We start from the raw sequence: 21,252 nt of genomic DNA, 5'->3' as shown, positions 1-21,252 counted from the left end.
ATGACTCCAAGATTTACAGACTTTTTGAATCAATTAGTTGTGCACTTAAATGCTGACAAAGAAAGTCATTCTTTCTGAGCAGTTTTTAAGAACTGTACATGTCAATCTTCAAGCAACTTTTGTAGATTAAAATGAAACATTTGAACAAGGGCACCTAAACTAGATTTAAATCTAAAATAATAATTGAATGAGGCATTGCGTTGATTCCTATTGTCACACTGTTTCACTTAGAACTTGTTATGCAGGAGCCTTGTACACAAGTCTGCTGTTGATCCTCTTTTGGGATTTACTCCAGTTGATTGAACATCAGAAGGGGAACGCTTATGAATAGCAGACTCGAGAAGCAGTCTTGGAAGAATCATTTGGCATGTAATTCTTAAGACCTTACTTACTATCATCTCTTAATTATGTTCCTTGGAAAGTGGCACTATTAGGCCTAATTTGGCACAGGCAAGAGCGTTTTGTCTTATTATCTATGGCTGAATGGCTTGAGGAGCTTGTGTGACTTGTGACTTCCAGCGTAAATGTTGATTGTTTAGTACTTCTGCTGCCTTCAACCAAACTCTGTGTTTTAACACAAACTGCTCACTGAGTATTCAACAAGTTGGTGAAACTGGTAGCTCTATACACTTCGCAGGAAAGCTTTTTTCAGGTTTTAAATACATTAAAAAAGCCAAAGTTATATATTTTAGGAAGATGTGGCATTTAAAAAAATACGTTCTGTTGTTGTTAGCTTTTTATTCTCTGTTAAATTCAGTTTGAGTAATGTTTCTAAATGTCTACAGGGATTTTAAATGAAATGTCCTATTAACTCTATTTTTCTTATTGCTTAATAAGCACAATAAAAAGGTGACAATTTGAACTATGTATTAATGAAATTCATATGGGTTATTTCACTGATTATAGTACTGCCTGATCTTTGCAGTCTCTCTATAGTGAAAATAATGATGTGGAAACTAAAGAACAGATATGGCAAAAAATCATGACTTCAATCTGCAGCAGTGTATTAAAAAAAGTTTGCTTGTGCTGCTTGAGACAGCTGAGATCAGATAGTGGACGCAGACTAATAGTATTTCAGGGGTGAGAGGCTTGTACTGTTCATATTCCACTCCTAGAATTAATTTTTGCCTCACTACTTCCCCAGAACTTGTTTGTCTTGAATATAGTGTTTTCATTGTAACTTTGCTGCTAATTTTATTGTTAAACATAGCTTATCTTTAAATATAGCCTATATTTCAAACTTGAAATGTCAGAGTGGCAATGAACTGGGAAACACAACTGTGTAAGAGTTAAAATCTTCTGGAAAAGTTCGCTTGAAAGACCATATGTCACTTTATTTAAACCGTGAGTCATCTTGAGCCACCTTTGACCTTCAGATTTCCTTTCAGGTTGTCTGCAGAAAGAAGTGCTTCTGGAGCTGTTTCATTGTCTGGTAGATGAGTGACAGTTATGTTTGAGATATGATTTAAAATACCTTGGCTATTCTGAATGCTTTGTACAACTTCTAAAAGTCTTTGCATCTAACTGTTCAGTAGGCTCGGGAGTGCTCTTTAGATTAAGAGGCTGATGACACTTGAGTAGAGAGTGATAGTTTACTTTGGGAACTACTTTCTAGCAGTAGAACATTTTGAATGGATAGAACATCAGGATCTTCCTCTTATTGTCTTGGATTTTACGCCAACTAAATAAATGGGATGAACAGTACCCAGGGAGGAAGGTAGCTGTACTGCAAACAGAATTATTTTAAAAATATGCCAAGTGACCACCTGCTTTTTTCCATTTTTCTGCATGTTTCTTCTCCCTCCTACCCCATTTTACAAGGATCTTACAATGAATCAGAAATGTACAAACATGTATCTTTAATGTAAGAACCAGCCTAAAGATCACAAGAAGTAAATAGTTCGTATGATCATGATTCTGACTGAGAGTCCTCAAGCGCTCTATGAATTTTGATTCAGTTACAGAGAAAGACTGACAATCACAGAAATTTTCCAAAAGCTGTACTTTGATCTTCTAGAGAAGATGTATTAAAAACCTTTTGTTAATATAAGGTCTTAAGCAAATGCTTTTTTAACCCCGAGGGCAGTAGTTGGAAGCATTTAGGGCCTTGGATACAGTATTTTATTGCTGATGATTTATTTTTTTTTTTCCCCCCATAGTTTGGAATTGCTTCAGTTTCCCAGTGCTGGGCAATGCCCCTCAAATAGCAACTGCTGGAGCAGTTAAATCGTACAAGGGTTTTGAAGTTCTTATTCTCAGCACAAAGTGAAGGCCCCTAAGCAGCAGTTTGGCCGTAGCTTTCTTTGACTTTTCTCACCCTGCAAAAGAAGAATTTTGAATGAAAGCTGCTTTTTCACTTCAAGATAGCCATCTATTATTCATAGATGTCAAATAAGTGATAGAAGTCATGTCAGTATGGGGCCACCAGTAGTTCCAGGATCTTAGCTCTAACATTCCCTCGCCTTCCACCACTTAAAATTTATTACCGACACTGAAAACTTAGATTCTTCACAAATCAGGGTTTATGCTAGTTTCAAAAAATTATCTGTTTTATCTTTTGTGCTTGACTGTAAAAATAAAAAGTCTAAAATGTGCATGTGGAAGAAAATAACATTCTGTAAACCTTCAATTTCATTGGTAAGTTTTCACACTTTAAGCAGATACAAACCTTGACTCTCAGCCCAGAGACATTTATGCTTTGTGTGTGGCCTATCCTGAACCTCTGGGAGAGAGACTTTATACTGAAACGAAAATTTTTCTGGAGAATCATGTACGCCATTTGCACAAGGTAACCTATACAGTTACTGATATACATGTAGGTGGTGTTCATCTTTTTTTTACTTTCGGGAGGGGCTTTGTTTGTATGTATAGAAGTATACATATTTTATGAGATTAAATCACAGAGTTCCAGAGACAGAATATATAAATCTGATATATGCAACACATACATCACACAACACAATGTAAACAGTTACATATCTGTCTACATGGAGCACAAAAGAAAGAAGTTTCTTTTTAAAAGAACAGTTATGGTTTATATAAAATATTTTCTGGCTTGAAAAGTAAGTTAGTTCTTTTCTGTTGAATGCTTATAATCCAGCAAGTTACAGAAATGTCTTTGTTTTCCAAATGTGCTGTCGTTTATCATTAGCCTTCTGTTACAATGTAAATGTATCTACTCTAGTGTCTTGGAAACTGATTGTATATACTCTACTAAAGAAAACTTGTGAAATACGTGGGAAGTAAAATGACAGTGCTTAGTAACAGAGGAAGTAATGACAAATTATTTATTATGACAAATAACAATATTTGTGTAACTATATAACTGTGATTTAACTTCTTTCTAATTAGCTAAGATGGACAATTTCAACAGAATGATGATAAATCATGTTGAATAAATAGGGTAGATGAACAGCGTCTCCTTGTATTTCAGTAAAAAGTAGATTTAAATAAGAGGTCCACCTGTCTTCGGTTTATGTATAGGGAATGAAGAATTGCAAATTCTGGGTAGTACTGCTAGTTGGCTTAATGCAATTTTTTGAGCTCAGGCATTCGACAAGACAGGCTGAGTATCTTAATGGGTAGTTCCACTGGTTGCTGAGAAGGTATTTCTGTCACTTTGGTAGACTGAATCAGTTCACTAAACTGGCAGACAACTTGGCCAAAAAAGTTGTTATTCTTTTATTTAGTGAGCTGAATGAGCTCATCTAGGGTAATCAGGTGGGTGCCAGCACAGTAGGAGCTGTGGGAAGTTGCAGAAAGCATACATCCATTTTTTTAATTTGGCTGTCTACCATTTGTCTTTGAAATAATGTTGGAAAACCTTTGGTAAATGCGTACTGCGGAGGAAAGCACTCTCAATTCTGTTTTGTCTACCAGCTTTCCGCTTTTATGTTATTTTTGCATAGGCTCCTTTTCTGCTTGAGCCAGAGTTTAAAATTACATACCCTAGAGAGAATTATAGTTGAATTCCTAGGATTTAATCCTCCTTCACAAATCTTACTAATTAGTTTAAATTGTTGAACTTATTCCTTTGAAGTATGAATATATGTTGAGAAGTTCAGTACATCAGCAACTTCTTAGATGATTATTTGCTTAAATTATAAAAGGTTTGGGCCTGGTTTGACATAATTTAAAATGAATTCAAGTTTGTGCATATCTGCGCTTTGTTAAACTTGTTCTATTCCAGGGCTTGTCTGACCCATAAGGCAAACTGATTAGAAGGGAGCTACTCCAGTGTGCATATGGCTTCCTGAATTTAAAATTGATCTGTGTTGGTGAGGTAATAGTTATGTGAGTTATCCCACCAGTATGATGTGAGAATATGAACTATGCTTATTTAAGCAAGTACTTCTGTGAAGACGAATAGAAAATGACACATTATAGAGATTGTTCTTTTTAAATGCACAATAAAGCAACTTCAGGTGTTGTAGCTGGCTTACTAAAACTGTGAAGTGTGCTTTGTTAGTTTTCTGGTCGTTGCAACAATGTTATTTTTAGACTGGTTAAAGCTTGGATGTGGCCTTAATTTTGAATATGTGTTAGTTATTTCAAAATTATAATCTGTTATAACTTTCTATGTATGTATGTATGCACACTATTTTGTACTAATTTTAGTGGGATTTGTGTGTGTCTTCCTTCACAGAGAGTTCTGGAAGCTGAAGAGCAAGTACTGGTTATGTATCACAGATACTGGGAAGAGTATAGCAAAGGGGCAGACTATATGGACTGTTTATACAGGTAAGATTTGCAAATGAGATGTTAAACTTTTGGAATTATTACAGTGATCTGCAGCTTAAGTCTAAGAATGTTGCTTAAAGAGAGCAATAGCTGAATATGCTCCAGGTCAGTTTTTGGGAAGAACGTAGTTATGGAAGCAGAAGACAAGAAGAAAGGAATAATCCTGAGGGGATCCAGAGCTGGAGAAAAGGATGCTGAGGGGAGACCTTATCACTGTCTACAACTGCCTGAAAGGAGGTTGTAGGATGGAGGGTGTTGGTCTCGGCTACCAAGTGACAAGTGATAGGACAAGAGAGAACGGCCGTGAGTTGTGCCAGGAGAGGTTTAGATTTGATATGAGGAAAATTATCTTCAAAGGGTTGTCAAGCATTGGAACAGGCTGCCTGGGGAAGTGATAGAGTCACCATCCCTGGAGGTGTTTAAAACACACATAGATGAGGTTCTTGGGCACATGGTTTAGTGGTGGACTGGCATTAGGTTAGTGGTTGGACTCAATGGTCTTAAAGGTCTTTTCCAACCAAAATGATTCTATGATACATGTGGGGAAGATTTAAACAAATAACAAGTCCAGTCAATGTTTGAAATCTCTAACATTAATGATAGTTTTCTGTTGAATCTTCTTCCACTGAAGGAACTGCCTTAATTTTAAGCTGTAGCATTTGGTAGCCCTGCGAGGTTTACTTCCACATCAAATATTTATGATTGGACTTAACATTTTAATATGGCTGTTGTATTAATAGAATTTTAGTATATGCAGTGCTTTGTTGTAATGAAGTGACTTTGATTTATTAGCTAATCCTCAAATTGTGGAAGACTACTTGAACCCTTCTTCAGTGGAAGAAGATTCAACAGTTTTACAGATCTGTAGACCAACAAATACTTGATCTGTGCTTAAGAATGAATCGGAACAGATACTGGATTATGAAAATTTCCAGTGTTGTGAGCTTTGGTGTGCGCTACTACACATGTTAAAGCATTCTGCTTGTATAAAGTGTAGTGGTTCTGCTGCTTTTAGTATAGCTCTTGTGAAGACCATTGTATGTTTTCATTGAAACATTAAAAAAAAAAAAAAGAGTAGGTGATCTCTGAAGGTCGTCCATTTGAACCTTATGCTCAGAGCAGGGCTAGCGTCAAAGTTAAATCAGGTTGCTTAAGGTTTTGTTGAGTCAAATTCTGAGCTCCTTTAAGGACAGAGGTTTTGCTGCCTTTGAGCAGCCTGTTTTAGTGCTTGATTCTAAAAAATCCTCCTGCGTGCCTGTTTGAAATTCGTCCTGCTGCAACTTAGGCCCATTGTTTCTTGTCCTTTTTCTGTGCTTCTCTGAGAAGAGTTCATCTTATGTATGTCTCATGCTCTGCACCCTAGCTATTTCAGTGAGCTTTCTCTGGACTCTCCTCCATTTGTCTGGATCTGTTGTATTTGGGTACTCAGAACTGGTTGTAACATTCCAGGTATGTCCTCACAAGTGCCGAGGGAACAAGCACCTCCCTTGACTTGTTGATACGCTCTCGCTGGTACCACTATGGAGGTGGTTGGTTCACTGTCAGCTCCACAAGACAAACTGCTAACTTGGTATCCACCCATGAGGAACTCTGTTCATAACTGGTCCCAAATAGATTTAGCACCAGTGAGTGCACATGGAAATTACTGAAAACATTAATACAATTGCTAATTCCTGTTGTACAGTAATGCACCCATTTGTAACTTCATGATGTAGTTGTGTGCGCATTCTGTAGTTTTCAGAGCAATTTAATTGAGCAAGTGGTAGGTTGAAGAAAATATTAAAAAACAAACTGAAAGCTTATGAAAACTAACTCTAATAATTAGTTATGGTTTGTTTGGGTTTTTTAAGTACCTTCTATATATCAGAAAAGTAAATGATGTTGCCTCATACGGTCTTTATCCTTCCATTTCTCTGTCCATGAACACTTGCAGTGAGTGGCCTGTGAAAATCGTTAGCAGGGTTTTCTCGGTGCCAATTTCTGAAAGCAGTTTCCTCAGCACTTGGTCAGGTTTATTCCTGTATACTGTTCTTCTAGATTCATGTGCCATTTTGGGGATCAGTGTAGCAGTCTGACTATGTGGGTAGAAGTGGGGCAGGGTGAGCGGGGAAAAAAAGCAAAACACACAAATACACAAAAAAGTGGTTACTCAAAAGTTTCTTCTTTGGAGAGCTTTCAGAGGAAGAAAAAATATGAATAGAGGGCATCTGTCCTTTTTGCTTAAAAAAGTATGGTGCTTCTAGAAATACATATTAGTCACATGTGTTGTTTTGTGGTGTCATATAATGGATGGACAAAGACTTAAGGAGGTAAATACTTTTGGCTTTATCGTGGAGAACATAATAACCAGGTACTGACTTGGGACAGGTACACTCTTAGGTTTATTACAGTCAAGCTGAATTTCACAATGTCTATTTTACCAACGCTAATATTTGTTTTTTATCCAGGAGTGTGTAATTCAAACTACTAAAAGCAAATAAAACTTTAAAAGAAAAACAATCTAGATCTAATCCCTCTGACAAGGCTTTGCAAAGTCTGTCGCCCAAGGACACTGTGGGCTATTGACACATGGAAACATTGCTTTGGAAATGTGGTCACTGTGTCTAGAATAGTAGTCTGTGGTTAGACTGTCCTTGGTTGATCTAAAAGTACCAAATACATGAAAGTTACTAGGTAACCTGTCCCAGTAATTAGCTACACTTCTAACTAGTTTTTGCAGTGCTTTTTTTTTTTTTCTAAATTCTTTCTTAAATAACATATCCTTTTATTTTGCTGAATTACCAAATCCTTTATATTTGAAAAAATTTGCCCACAAAAATACTTACGTACCAGATATTTTCCTGATGGAACAATGCCTTTCAGCATTCCACTGTAAAGCAGATATTTGTTTTGAATGAGTCTTGTAACACTCTTCTAAGTTCCAAACTTTTAAACTTCTTTCTGGAGTGGAAGCTTGGTGGGTGTGCTTTGAGGTTAGGGTACCAAAATGTATGTTGCTTTGCAAATACCATGAAAGGAAACAAACCTCAATTTTCTCATCTTGTTTGCCATTTCCCTCATCAGACAGTAGAGCATAAGCCTGCACAGGTGTGCTCTCACGTAATTGGGCATGAGCTGTGTGATCAGGCATTTCAAATTTTCACCTGCAGGTTTTATCTCAAAAGAAGCAAGAGTCTCTGGGTGATTTCTGGTATTATCAATTCATGCCCAATCCTTGTCTCCTCAGTAAGTTACAGGTGAATTTTATGGATTGTCTCCTAAAAGTAAGAAATGCAGAGGAAGTATTTGAGGTAGTTATTCAAGGTGAAAAATGGTTTGTGACTTCAGTGGAGAAGTTGATTCGAGATTATACTATTTGCACGTCCTTTGCAGTTATTTGCTTATGCTTGTTCTGGAGGTTGATGGTAAAAGTAGGAGAAGGGGAGAACAGATGTGGCCAAATTTGGTTTTGCTTTTGAGGCAGAGACACTCTTGCCACAAGTGGTTCTGCCTGCCCACTTCTTGCCACCCCTTTCTTGCTTGAATCAAGTAGATCTTTGCAGGGCTACCTATCTAGGTTAAACTTGTTTATTTACTTCTGGTTACATCAGTTTTAAGACAGATCAGTTGCCCAATCTGGATTTGTTGAGAAGTTGTGGAAGAGAGGTGGTGTGAATGAGCCTAGGGCTTTCCTTTTTAGCAAGCTTAGCGGGGGAAAAAGCAGCATGGCAGCTGCTGGCTTTGTTCACGTGGGGGTGTGGGAAATATCATCAAGGAGTGTGCCTGCTTGAGGCTTGTGTTCCAGCTATCCTGGGTGACCACACACGTTTTGTGTGAAATGTCAGGCCTGTAGCCTTCTACATGGACTTGCATTTACAATTTATGCTGGTTGTTGACTGTAGCAGAGTGTTTTACAGTCATTTATGAGACTCTGGTGTCCAAAAGCAGGTTAGGCCACTGTATTCCGGTTTCTCACCACTGTACTATCACAAGTTCCTTCTTTGGACTCTGTGGTATCCTAAATTCTTTAAAGTTCACGGGTTTCCACAGTGTGTTTCTCCTTTTCTTGTTTGCTTGTCGTTTGTCTTCCTGCCCAAAGTGTTCAGGCACCGCTAGTCTGGTACAGCCTCTGAAGCCTAAATCTCTTAAAGCTCTTCAGTGTCTGAAACCGGGCATCTCAAAACTGCTAGTTGGATCAGAATTTAAAACAAAAATTCTCAGTTACCTCATTTAACCACTAACATAACAAATATTATAAGTGTACTTATGAAATTATTAGAATTTATTTCCCAGATGTCTGTAGAGGAGGAGAATGGTTCACTTCAAAAATGTTACTGAGAATTAAGAGGGATGTTTTATCACGTCTTTTAAAAAAACTATGCGTGGAATAGTAAATACTAAATACTAAAATTTTAAAAAAGCATTGATAACATTTCTCCTTTGTAACTGTTATTTTGCAGAAATTATTTTAATTAAAATTTGTAATACAGCCATTTGCTAGTTATCGTGACCTGAGTAAGGGATCATAACTGACAAAAATCGTCGCTGTAAAAATTGATAGTATTTTTGTGTTTTAGTCTGAGAGAAATGCAAAATAATAAACAGTGCAGGTAGAAGAAAATACGTTTTACTTAAAAATATCTGATACTCAGGGATGTTTTTCTATCATGTATGAGTAATATGGCGGTGTATATTGAGAGGCTGGATTCTTACACAAGTGTATAGCACACCAAGAAAATGCTGACTGATATATCAGGCTGTTGTTTGCTATCTCAGCTACTAACACTGTACTGGTTTTATATGATGGAAGGTCTTTTAAACTGAAGTAATTTCTTTTTTAAGAATTTCCTACAGATAGCAATGGCATTGGTTAGATGAGGTTCTCTTTTGTGATGTGGAAGACATTCCACAGTCCCAAATTTATTAAAAAAAAAAAATCAAACAACAACAAAAATCAAACAAACAAACAAAAGCACCGAACTTAAATTTTGCCTGTTTTCATTGGTGTATCTTTATTTTTGTAGGTACCTCAACACACAGTTTATTAAGAAGAACAAATTGACTGAAGCTGATCTTCAGTATGGTTATGGAGGGGTGGATATGAATGAACCGTTGATGGAAATAGGAGAGGTAAGTATCTCTGAAAGTGATATTGGATATAAACTGCATTCAGCAGCTCTACAAGTCCAGCTTTGTCCTTTTAAATATTGTCTGTGTCACAGAATCTGAATAGTTAAATACGGTAGAATATGAAAGTGCTGAACCCTTTGTAAAATGAGAAAAATATAGTGACCGGGATGGGGGGAAGCTCTTCCTTGCCCCTCTGACTTGTGGGATATGCATCCTTATCAGCAACCCTTGAAATATTACTTCTTTTAGGCTTGTATTTCTTGAAGTCACAAAGTATAGCAGCTTTTTTTGAGATTAGTCTTCTGTGATACTGCACATCTTATTTTCTAATGCAAGTTGTTTTGTACTTCTATTGTAGCAACTTGGATAGAGATTTTGAAAGAAAAGGTAGACATTCTGTGCACAAAAGTATGATGTAGGGTGGGCTTGTCTTTAAATAAAAAAGGTAATCTGAGGTAAGCACAAGGATGTTGACACAGTAATATAAGTTGAGGAGGCTGAGAGTAGTTTTTAAATAACTATAAAATGAAAAAAATTGTTAGCAGTAGGACTGTGTGTTCTGAGAGACCACTCTGTGCACTTCAGCTATGCAGAAGTGAAGTATACATTGTTTCTGTCACTTCATGGCTACTCTTACCATGAAATATAAGAAAGTAAAATGAAAAGACAATTTTACAGTAAAAAGAAATATCAAATTTTTCACAATAAAGTGTTTCAGTATGCTGTTAAGAAGATTTTGAAAACACCTTTTCAGTCTCAATCACAACAAAACCACAATCCTGAATATGGTTGAGTAGAAATTTTTCTTTTGAATGCTTGTGTATGTATCTCTTTGCCTTGTGTCTGTATATATACACACTACTAAACGGATAGTTCATTTTATTCTCTAGTGGTGTATTGTTTTTTCCTTTACATTTGCCTTTTTATCTAAAAGAGAAGTGAACGCGTCTCTTGGTTTGGAAAGCTAGAGAAAATGTGTGTGTGTTTTTTTTGTTTGTTTGTTTGATTTGTTTTATTTTTTGGTTGTTGTCGTTTTCTTTTTCTTAATGTCAGAACTTGTCAGTGGTTAGTGTTCTAGCTCTTTGGTTTCATTGTTTTAAGTAGGAGATCTAAGGAGAGACTGTGGTACATGAAGAAGCATCTTCTGTGCTTCTGGCCCAGCTGTGCAGCTGATGAAGATGTCACTGCCCGATGAAATTGCCAACCCTCTGACAGGTTGGGGGCAGTTAGAAAAGCACCAGAAACATGATACAGTTTAAGTCAAGGCATTTCAGGAAAGGAAATTCTTCTCTTGCTTACCTGTACTGTTTCCAAGGCTTGCTAGTCTATGGCATCAGCGAAGGCTTGTCCGAGCTTGGAAGTGGATACTGCTGCACTGTTTGTGGTATCTTGAAAATGGCATAAATGTTATTCCTCATTTTCTCAGACTGAGATCTAGCCAAGTCTGTCCCAACAATAGGCAGCAGTGCTCCTTAGCACTGTGTGAATGTCTGTTAGTTCAGCTGCTGTGGGGGCTGGGAGTAGATGTGGGCTTGTGCTTGGGAATGGGTGATGCTGATGTGTTAGTGAATTCTTCCCCCATTTCAGTGTGCTGCTCCATTCTGAGCTATCACCCAAAACATGATAGTGGCAAATTGTTTTCAGAGCTTTATGCCATAGGGTATGTTTACCAAAGAAGAACAAACAGCAGACCTGATAATTCAGCTTTTTTTTTGAGTACTCTGTCTTCCTCGTATTTAAGGAATCATGAGCGGGGGAGGACAATGGTGTACACTTTTCTTCAAGCTTCCCAGCAGTTGTCCTTAGGATGGTACATCCCTAGCTCATCATTTGAGCAGGTTATGGGGAGGGTCAAGATTCTTAAACTGTAGCTGGCAGCCTTTGATTTTAGATTAAGATCTTCAGATCATGATGTCTGGAATTCTACTAATGAGATTTTCATTATCTCACTCCCCAAGACTCCTTCCATTTGTATTTGCCAGATATTGTCTTTGTGTAGTAGTGGGAGGTAAATTTCAGATCTTGAGGCAGCAAAATTAATCTCTGTTCATTACTGATGTAGGGTTAGGTTTATGGTAGTTACTCCTTTGCCCTGAAAAGGAATGGAGACTTGAGTCCTACATGCAAGTAGTTTAATGCATTAAATTGTGGTACTGTTTTGAAGAATTCATTGTCCCAGAAATAAAAGTGGTTCACATTTATTGACCTACAAGGCATGCACCAAGTTTATCACATCTTTGTTTTGAAAGTGTTTTCTCTTTCATTATGATTCCTGTTTACGATTCCATCTTTCATTCTTTGGCTTGCACTAAGGAGTTTGACAGAAATCTTTATTTCAGCTGTTCATCACTTTATAATGGAAGGAATTATTGTTTACCCCTTTTTAGATATGAGATTATATGTCCTTTATCTACCCAAGAGCAAACATGCTTATTTTATAAGTAGTTCTAATCAGTCTCAGCATGAAGTTACAGAAATAGCGTCCAGTATTTGTAGAAGCAGAGCTGTACTTTTATGTACTGAAATTTGTCTCAATGTCACTCCTGAGCGCTAATGAAACTTTGAGAGCTTTTCAGTAATCTTAAATGAGGACATGTTTGCTTAGTTCTTCTGAGATGTGTAACAGTAGGTACACACAAGAGACCAGAGCTGTCTATGTGATATGTATGGGCATTGCTTCAAACAGTTTATCATCCCAATAAGCATTCCAGACATTCAGTAATTGTTGTACTAGGAAGAATACGGGATGAGATCATTCAATGAAAGTCATCTGCCAGTGCTTGCAAGAGGCTTGTTTTTTTTTTTTTGGTCTGTATGTTATGAATGCACAGTGAAGGATACTGCTTTTTCTGAGCTGAGCTCCTGTTATCAGTTTCAGACTTCTGATTTCTTGATGTCTCTATGGAAGCCCTGAGCTAGAAGGCAGTTAAGATGTGCATCCTGTTTGGTTTGTTTCTTTTCTCCCATCATGAGGCAACAGATTATGGAAAATGGAGGAATCTGCTGTGTTCCGTCCCTCTCTTCAAGGATAAAAGGTGTCTTGATCAAGTTGCTGGATTGACCTGTCTGTAGTTTACCTGACAAGAAAATTCTAATAGGCAGCTTAAAGGTGTTTTAGATTGGTAGATCATGTGTGAGAGGGACCATGCTAGAGACTGCATTTCAGAGACTGCATTGCTGTATAGTGTTACCTGAGGTCATCCCATTTACCTCATAGTCACAAACTGTGTCATTCCATTTTTGTTCTCCACAAGTAGCTTCTTTCAATGTTCTCTGCTGGATGAGTTCCTGATGGCTTAGGGAAACTGTTTTCCTCTAACAGTTCTGCTACTACTCTCCACAAGGCAAGATACTGAAAATCACTTCTAAGACAACTTGGATTTCAAGATGTTATATCTCTTTTGATTTATAAGCAAAACTTTACTTCTTCTTTGAACCTGCTTATGATGCCATTGGGTCAGCTTTACCTCCCAGACTTTTGTATCCTGTATTACAGCACAGGAGCTGGATAGCTGTGACAGAGCAAGTTCATTTGTCTGCTCTCGAGAAGGAAGATTAGTTTCACAAAATGGTCAGATCATATACCTAGTTGAAAGCTGGATGCCTGCTTTCAGTATTTTCATTTTTACAGCTAACGACCTGTTAGCTGTGTCAAAAGTTTCTTAGCAGCAATATTCCCTCTGTCCTCACTGATTTTGGACATTTAATTTTTTCTAAGTCTACTACTCACTGGTAGGTGATTGTAGAGGTCTCAAATGTGTGTGAGTATTTCCCCCATGTGAGGGATTGCATTATCCCCTTTGGGCTTTAAATCTGATTTTTACTTGCTTGTAAAAACTCCTTTGAACAACTGTGGTTGTGTCTTTAAAACCTGTATGTTTTGAGAGCAATTACTTCACCCAACAGAGTTTGAGATATTTGAGTCTGTTTGATTAATCCTCTGATATATTAGGAATAGGGTGACCTATCCCTCATATGAAGATGATTTGAATTCCATTTAAGTCAAGCATTAGCTTGCCAGTGACTCTGCTTAAGCAGGCCCAGCAAATCAACACATGGCTAAGCTACTGGTGTCATGGATGGAACGCTGGTTTTTCTGACCATGGGAAAGTCAGTCCTTTGTGAGGTCTCTTAACACCCAACGGAATGCATCTCTCACAGAAGGGGAAAAGGGTGCTTGCTCAGGGGCCAGCAAGGCTGATTATAGGGCTTTAAACTAGATTGGAAGGGGGAAGGAGGTGGTAGCAGGCAGATCAGTGATGAGCAGTAGGATGGCACACCAAAGCCTGAGGAGGCGCTTGGCAGGGAGATTCCTCAGACTGTGCCACGAGGTGAAGGGCCCAATCAACCACACTGGAAGTGCTTTTACACTAGTGCGCACAGCATGAGGAAAAAGCAAGATGAACTAGGAACCTTGGCCCAGTCCCAGGGATATGATATAATTGGCATTAGCGAAACCTGGTGGGATGAATCCTGTGACTGCTGCGCCATGATGGATAGCTACAGAAGGGACAGGCAGAATAGGAAAGGCGGGAGGGTGGCACTGTATGTAGCAGAGGGGCTGGAGTGCTTGGAGCTGGCAGTTGGTGACGGCAAAGTTGAAAGCCTCTGGGTAATGATTAAGGGTCAGACAAATAAAGCAGATGTCATTATGGGTGTCTACTGTAGGCCACCCAGCCAGAATGACGACACTGAGTTATTCTTTAAGGAACTAAGTGAAACCTCCAATAATCTGTCCTTGTCCTTATGGGGGACTTTAACTTGGTGGATGTCAACTGGGAATATCATACAGCTGGCAGCAAAAAGTCCAGAAGATTGCTGAAGCATCTGGACAATAACTTGGTGCAGGTACTAAGGGAACTGACCAAGAAAGGTGCCTTCCTAGATTTGCTACTCACTAACAGGAGATGTGGTGACCGGTGGCTCCCTTGGCCACAGCGACCATGAAGAAATCAGGTTTAAAATCTTTGCTAATGGGAGGAAAACTTCAAGCAATACCTTAACACTAGCTATAAGGAGAGCAGACTTCAGGCTGCTCAGAGAAATAATTAGTAAGATTCCTTGGGAAGAAACTTTTGAAGGTGTTTGGGTCCATCAGTGTTGGCCATTTTTTAAGTACCACCTACTAAGAGCACAGGACCAGGCCATCCCAAAATGTTGAAAATCTAGCAGACAAGGTAAAAAGCCAGCCTGGTTGAGCAGGGATCTTCTTCTTGAAATACAGTGAAAAAATAAATTACAGAATCAGTGGAAGCAAGGTCAGTCAACGTGAGAGGACTACAGAGATGCTGCTCGCCATTGTAGGGAGGAAATTCGTGCTGCCTAAGCTGAAGTAGAATTGAAGCTGGCCAATACTGTGAAGGACAATAGAAGAGGCTTTTAAAAATACATTAATGGCAAAAGGCAAGCTAGAAATAACATTGGCCTGTTAATTGATGAGCACAGTCACCTTATTAACAGGGACATAGACAAATCTGAGATGTTTAATGCTTTCTTCGCTTCAGTGTTCAACACCAGTGATGGACTTGGGGGCCCCATAACCCTGGGCTGGAAAACCATGACTGAGAACGATAAATTCCCAGTCAATCCAGAACACGTACAGGATCTGCTACTCCAGCTAGATCCCTACAAGTCGATGGGGCCTGATGGGATTCATCCAAGGGTGCTTAAAGAGCTGGCTGACATCATAGCGAGACCTCTCTCTGTGATTTTTCTATGATCTTGGGAATCTGAAGATCTTCCCAAAGACTGGAAGCTGGCAAACATTGTCCCAATCTACAAGAAGGGCAACAGGGATGACCCCGGCAACTACAGGCCTGTCAACCTCACTTCTGTGCCTGGCAAAATCATGGAGAAGATTGTTCTGGGAGTTATTGAAAAACGTCTGAACGACAGTGCAGTCATTGGTCCCAGCCAGCATGGGTTCAGGAGGGGAAAGTCTTGCCTGACCAACTTAATTTCATTCTACGACAAGGTTACCCACCTAGTTGACCAAGGGAAGCCTGTTGACGTGATCTTTTTGGATTTCAGTAAACCCTTTGATACTGTCTCTCACAGTATTCTCCTGGACAAGGTGTCCAACATACAGCTGAGTAAACACACAATGCAGTGGGTGAGCAATTGGCTGATGGGCTTGGCTCAAAGGGTTCTATTAAATGAAGTCATGTTGGGCTGACGACCAGTCACTAGGGCGTTCCACAGGGAACCATCTTAGGGTCAGCACTCTTCAATGTCTTCATACTTGACTTGGACACAGGACCTGAGAGATTGCTTAGCAAGTTTGCTGATGACACAAAACTGGGGGGAGCTGTTGATACTCTTGAGGGCAGAGAAGCCCTGGAGAGGGATATGAACAAATTGGAGAACTGGGCAATCACCCACCACATGAAGTTCAACTAAAGCAAGTGCTGGATTTTGCACCTGGGACACAGCAACCCTGGCTGTAAATACAGCCTGGGGGATGAGATGCTGGAAAGCAGCTCTGCAGAGAGGGATCTTGGGGTTCTGGTTGATGGCAAGTTGAACATGAACCAACAGTGTCCCTGGCAGCCAAGAGGGACCCATGTCCTGGGTGCATCCAGCACAGCATGGCCAGCCGGGCAGGGAGGGGGTTGTCCCGCTCTGCTCCGCACTGCTGTGGCCTCACCTGGAGCTCTGTGTGCAGGTCTGGGTGACACAGGGTAAAAAAGATACTGGAGAGTGTCCAGAAGAGACTATGAAGTTGGTGAAGGGTTTGGAGAGGAAGCTGTATGAGGAGCAGCTAAAGTCACTGGGTTTGTTCAGCTTGGAGAAGAGGAGACTAAGAGGAGAACTCATCACAGCTACAGCTTCCTCACAAGAGGAGGCAGAGCGGCAGGCACTGATCTCTCCTCTCTTGTGATCAGTGACAGAACCCAAGGGAATGTCAGGAAGATGTGCCAGGGGAGGTTTAGGCTTGACATTAGTAAAAGGTTCTTCACCCAGAGGGTGGTGGAGCGCTGCAACAGGCTCCCAGGGAGGTGTCATGGCCCCAAGCCTGACAATGTTCAAGAAGAGACTGGACAACGCCCTCAGACACATGGTGTGAACTCTGGGGTTGTCATATGCAGGGACAGGAGTTGAACTCGATCCTTGTGTGTCCCTTCAACTCAGGACATTCTAAGATTCTAAGCTGTACTCATCTTAGTTTGGAGATGCTTTCTGTGTGCTGACGTAAGGCTTCTGTACCTTTTACTACTGACAAACTGGCCAAGAGACATTCTCTGTTGTCAGCTGAGGCTTATTTTGCCATCATTTTTAGAAACACTGGTGTCTGCACACATTCAAACACTTCAGGTAGAAAGGCATGTCACTTACCTATTACTGTGCACATTTTATTTGTATTTACACTCAAAACTTGCCCTCATAACTGACCTGCTTAGAGTCCTTATATGTGTTTGAGAATCTTTGACAGAGTGGAACCAAGGAACAAATCAGTCCTATGAGGTGTGTAGGAAGCGCATAGACCGGAAGCGTGTGTTTAAACATGCCTGACTAGAAATGCTGCGTCTGACATCGATAAGCGTACAGATCCATGTCAACTTCATCCATGTGCAGTCAGATGTTCTAGAAAAAAAAAAAAAGATAACTTAATATATTAATATTTTGAAAAATGGTGTGTGTGAGGGAGGCAAACAAAGGAATTTTAAAAAGGAGAAATAAGAGGGTATCTAACAATTCAATTTAAAAAATCCTGAATGGGGAATTGTGTCATCTTTGGTGTTGTTTTGGGGATTTTTTGGTATTTGTTATTGATATAAACTTGTGTTGTGTCTTGACAGCTAGCTCTTGATATGTGGAGAAAATTAATGATTGAGCCACTGCAGGCCATCCTTATTCGGATGCTCCTCCGAGAAATCAAAAAGTGAGTGTTTGATTATTTTTTACTTTTACACGATGTGGGTCTGTTGCACTTGTTTACTTTGAAAAATCTGGGTACTTTGACCAAATTCTTTGGGTTTTTTTTAAGGTGGCTTCTTATCTAATGATGATGTTCTTTAACTTCTCTCGTAGCTACATATTTGTGGTTTGCATGTGTAGAAAAAGACCCTGAAAAGGAAATAGTTAATTCACTGTAACCTGTGGGTGGTGGTCTTTTCTGTTTCAGCAACTCTTCTTATCAATGGGATTGAGGAGTAGTTAGAATAATTCTGCAGGTCACATAGGATGCCTTTTGCCTTTTTCTCTGCCTGATGCTGACTGCTTCTGGCTTCTGTGCTGTCAGTAAACTTAAGGACCAGGACTTAGGCAAAGATTTGCCGAAGCCAGAAAAGCTGTGTTGTTTTCCATGGGACCCAAACCAATTCTTGCTTATGTGCCAGGATAAGCAGTATTGGCCAGCTTCTGGGTTTCTTTTATTCAGATGAGTAACTTCACTTAACATTTTTGGTGCTATACTTGAATGAAATTGAAATAATTATTTTGCTGCACTTTGAGGGAATTTATTCTTTTATTTCTGAATACTGTCCTTACTTTTAAACAAAGACCCTGCTACTTACAGGGCATGGGGCTTTCTAATTTTGATTTAAAACCTTTCCACTATTTAACCCCTAAAGGATCTTCTTATTTGTGAATAAACAGAAATTTTGAATAAAGTACAGACCTTGTGTGTAGCTGTAAGTTCCATCAGTTTCTACACTTTTACTGCTGTTTAAGGTACCTCTGGAGTTGCCTGATGATTGGGGTTTTTTTTAAGTGATTGTGTGCCAGACTCGGGTTACCCAGGCTAGTGTAGGTAAACTGAGAAAGAGGTAATTTGGCTGATTGAGGTGCCTTGGACATGTACTTGGTCAGAAAAAATGCTGTATTTTTAAGATATTAACCACCATTTAAATGCCATTATAAGGCACTTAAAAATCTGATTTTAATACTATAATTTTATTTTTCTATCCTGAATTAAACATTTGCAACTAAGTAACTGTCATGATGACCCTCTCAGATGATATTTCTGAAGTCAAGAAGCGTTTATTTGCTTTCAGTTGTTGAACCATGCTTCCTTTGTAATCAGTGCTAATACTGTTTTATCCATATGTTTACTATAACAATTTATTTTTACTAAATGAAGATTCCATAATTCATGGTGAAGAAAATTCTGCTTCGTTATATGAAGCACAGTGACACTGAAGACTCATTTTAGTCCATCTGTTTATTTCACTGGTGGATGGGAGTGGAAATCTGTGTTAAAACCTTTTTCAACAGACATCTGATGACTCTTAAAAGTGATGGTATTTACCTTGAGGCTGACTGCAAACCTCACTAGGGTACTTAGATCAAGACTGTCACTGGCTCCATGGTGCGTTAGATCTTGAGCCTGTAACAAGTTGATGTTGTTATTAAACCATTTGGAAAGTTTTAAATAAAACTTGAGTCATTGCCTCTAATGTTTGAATCTGTTTTGGTTTTTTTTCCCCCTCTACTATGAAGGATTCTTCTGTGTTATCTCAAAGAAGTTATTTCAACTCTGTTTCTCAAAATAGATATCTAACAATTCATGTTAGGTTTGTTGTAGCCACTTTGTTGATCTGCATATCATGTAATGGACTAAATAAGAGAGAACTTATTATAGCCGCTCTTCCCAGTTTGGTGAAATGCAGGACTTGCTGTGGCCATTGTGAGAATGGCCTTGGCATGTAACTGTGGGCTTGCTGCTGTTCCTTGCTGTGATTCCAGTGGTTAATACAGTTTGTAAGAGGCAGTTTTAAAGACACTGCTGCAAATGGCTGTTAAATGTCTTTTATCATTGAGTTCAGCAATTCAGGGATTAAACAAGGTTGTTAAAGAAGTGGAGATCAATAAGTTGTATCTGTGAGAGCTGCAAGAATATGCATGGGAAAATTATTACCTAAAAAATTTAATAAAATTACTAATACTTGTACGTACTTAGAAACTTCTCTATTAGATGCCTTCTTAAGGGTGGTACTTAAGTCTGTGTGTGGTTCAATGTATTAAAATATTTTACAAAAAAAAAAATATATAAATAGATGGAACAGTTGAATTTCTTATAACCAGAAGATTTTGTGTAGTATACAACCATATATGGAGTTGATAACCAACATTGTAGTCAACTGGTTGCATATAAAAGTATGTTTATTAATGTACTGGAAAAAGTAGGGGGAGCAGAGGCACCAAGTTTGCTTAGGCGTTTTATTAGTGTATTTAACTGGAATTTTGAAAAGATTTCTGGCTCAAATCTTGAGCACATTGGCTTTTTAGAAGCTATAAACTTGTGCAATACATTAAATAATAATAATAAAATTATTATTAAATAATTAAATAATAAACTTTTTCGGTCCGTGAAAATAAAGACATAGCAGCAGTAACTTGTGGTTCAGCTCAACAAGATGGCTAAATTGATCTAAGAGTTTGCTGATGCCAAAAAGGATCAGGTTGTGCTCTTCTACCTTTCTTGTGAATTTGGTGCTGACCTAGTCCTTTAGAGAACCAACTCAACCACTAATATGACAGAAAACCATCTTGGCTAATATTTCTTCAGATTGGCATGATGAGTCAGTTCAGCAAAGAATTAGATGAGTGCCAAAGCAACACAAGAGAGATACCAGAGGCCTGTGACTGAGCAGAATTAGTTCCCTTAAACTGCAGAGAATTGTTAAATCACTTAAGCCTGTCTTGTCTGACTGCACTCCTCTTTATATTATAGAGTTCTGAATATAACACACTTTCTTCCCCCTCCCTCTAGCCCAAGCACTCCTCCTACAAGGCAAGCTGAATATCAACTTACGCATTTTTGTTCCAACACAACAGGAAGCCGACAAGATCTTGAATTGTGAGAAAATTCATCTATGAAATTCTTAAACAGAAATAATTTGGAAGTCATTCAGGTGCTATCTCAAATGACAGTGTGATTAGTACAGACTAACCAGGAGAGGCTTCTCTACTAAAGATAACTAACACTTCCTAACTAACTGAACCTATTCTTGTATAAGCTGATACATTATTGATGTAATTTGTTTGAAAGGAAAGCTATTGGAAGTTAATAACTTTTTAAAAAGGGTTTGAAACAGGCTCTTCTAGTTCACAGTGAATTCCGTAGTTAATTGGTCTCGATAGGTCATTGGTCTGACACAGCAGCGTGCTTTTTTGAATGATGGAATCTTCTTTTAATTAATACAGTATTTATTATTACACCTAAAACTTTGTGTTCTATGGGGCCATAGTAGTACGCTGTACAATATATGTTAAACTTCCACTGTTAGCTTTACTCTTAAGATGGGAACAAGATGGAGTTAATATAAAACAGTATAATGTCCTTGAGCTTGTGTTTTGTAGCTTTCTCCATTTGTTTTGAAAAAAAACTCTACAGCAGCAGAATTAGTGGAACTTGTGTTTTTAGTGCTTTATATTTCTGTCCACATTCCCCACCAAACA

General features: G+C 38.7%; 1 protein-coding gene across 3 annotated transcripts in view; it reads left to right on the top strand.

Moving 5' to 3' along the window:
* CUL2 (cullin 2) overlaps window positions 1–21,252 on the top strand; it is a 50,144-nt gene that overhangs the window by 4,888 nt on the left and 24,004 nt on the right. For 2 of the 3 annotated variants that reach the window (XM_082047089.1, XM_082047088.1), the window contains exons 3-7: window positions 2,686–2,788; window positions 4,646–4,740; window positions 9,744–9,849; window positions 17,649–17,731; window positions 20,564–20,650. In XM_082047089.1, the coding sequence (XP_081903215.1) occupies window positions 2,686–2,788; window positions 4,646–4,740; window positions 9,744–9,849; window positions 17,649–17,731; window positions 20,564–20,650 (474 nt within the window). The remainder of the gene's footprint in view (window positions 1–2,685; window positions 2,789–4,645; window positions 4,741–9,743; window positions 9,850–17,648; window positions 17,732–20,563; window positions 20,651–21,252) is intronic. The other variant, XM_082047090.1, reaches the window with a different exon arrangement.

This window comes from Streptopelia decaocto (genome assembly GCF_964273445.1).
Source record: "Streptopelia decaocto genome assembly, chromosome: 2".
Taxonomy (NCBI): domain Eukaryota; kingdom Metazoa; phylum Chordata; class Aves; order Columbiformes; family Columbidae; genus Streptopelia; species Streptopelia decaocto.
This window is presented reverse-complemented; position numbering and strand designations above follow the sequence as displayed.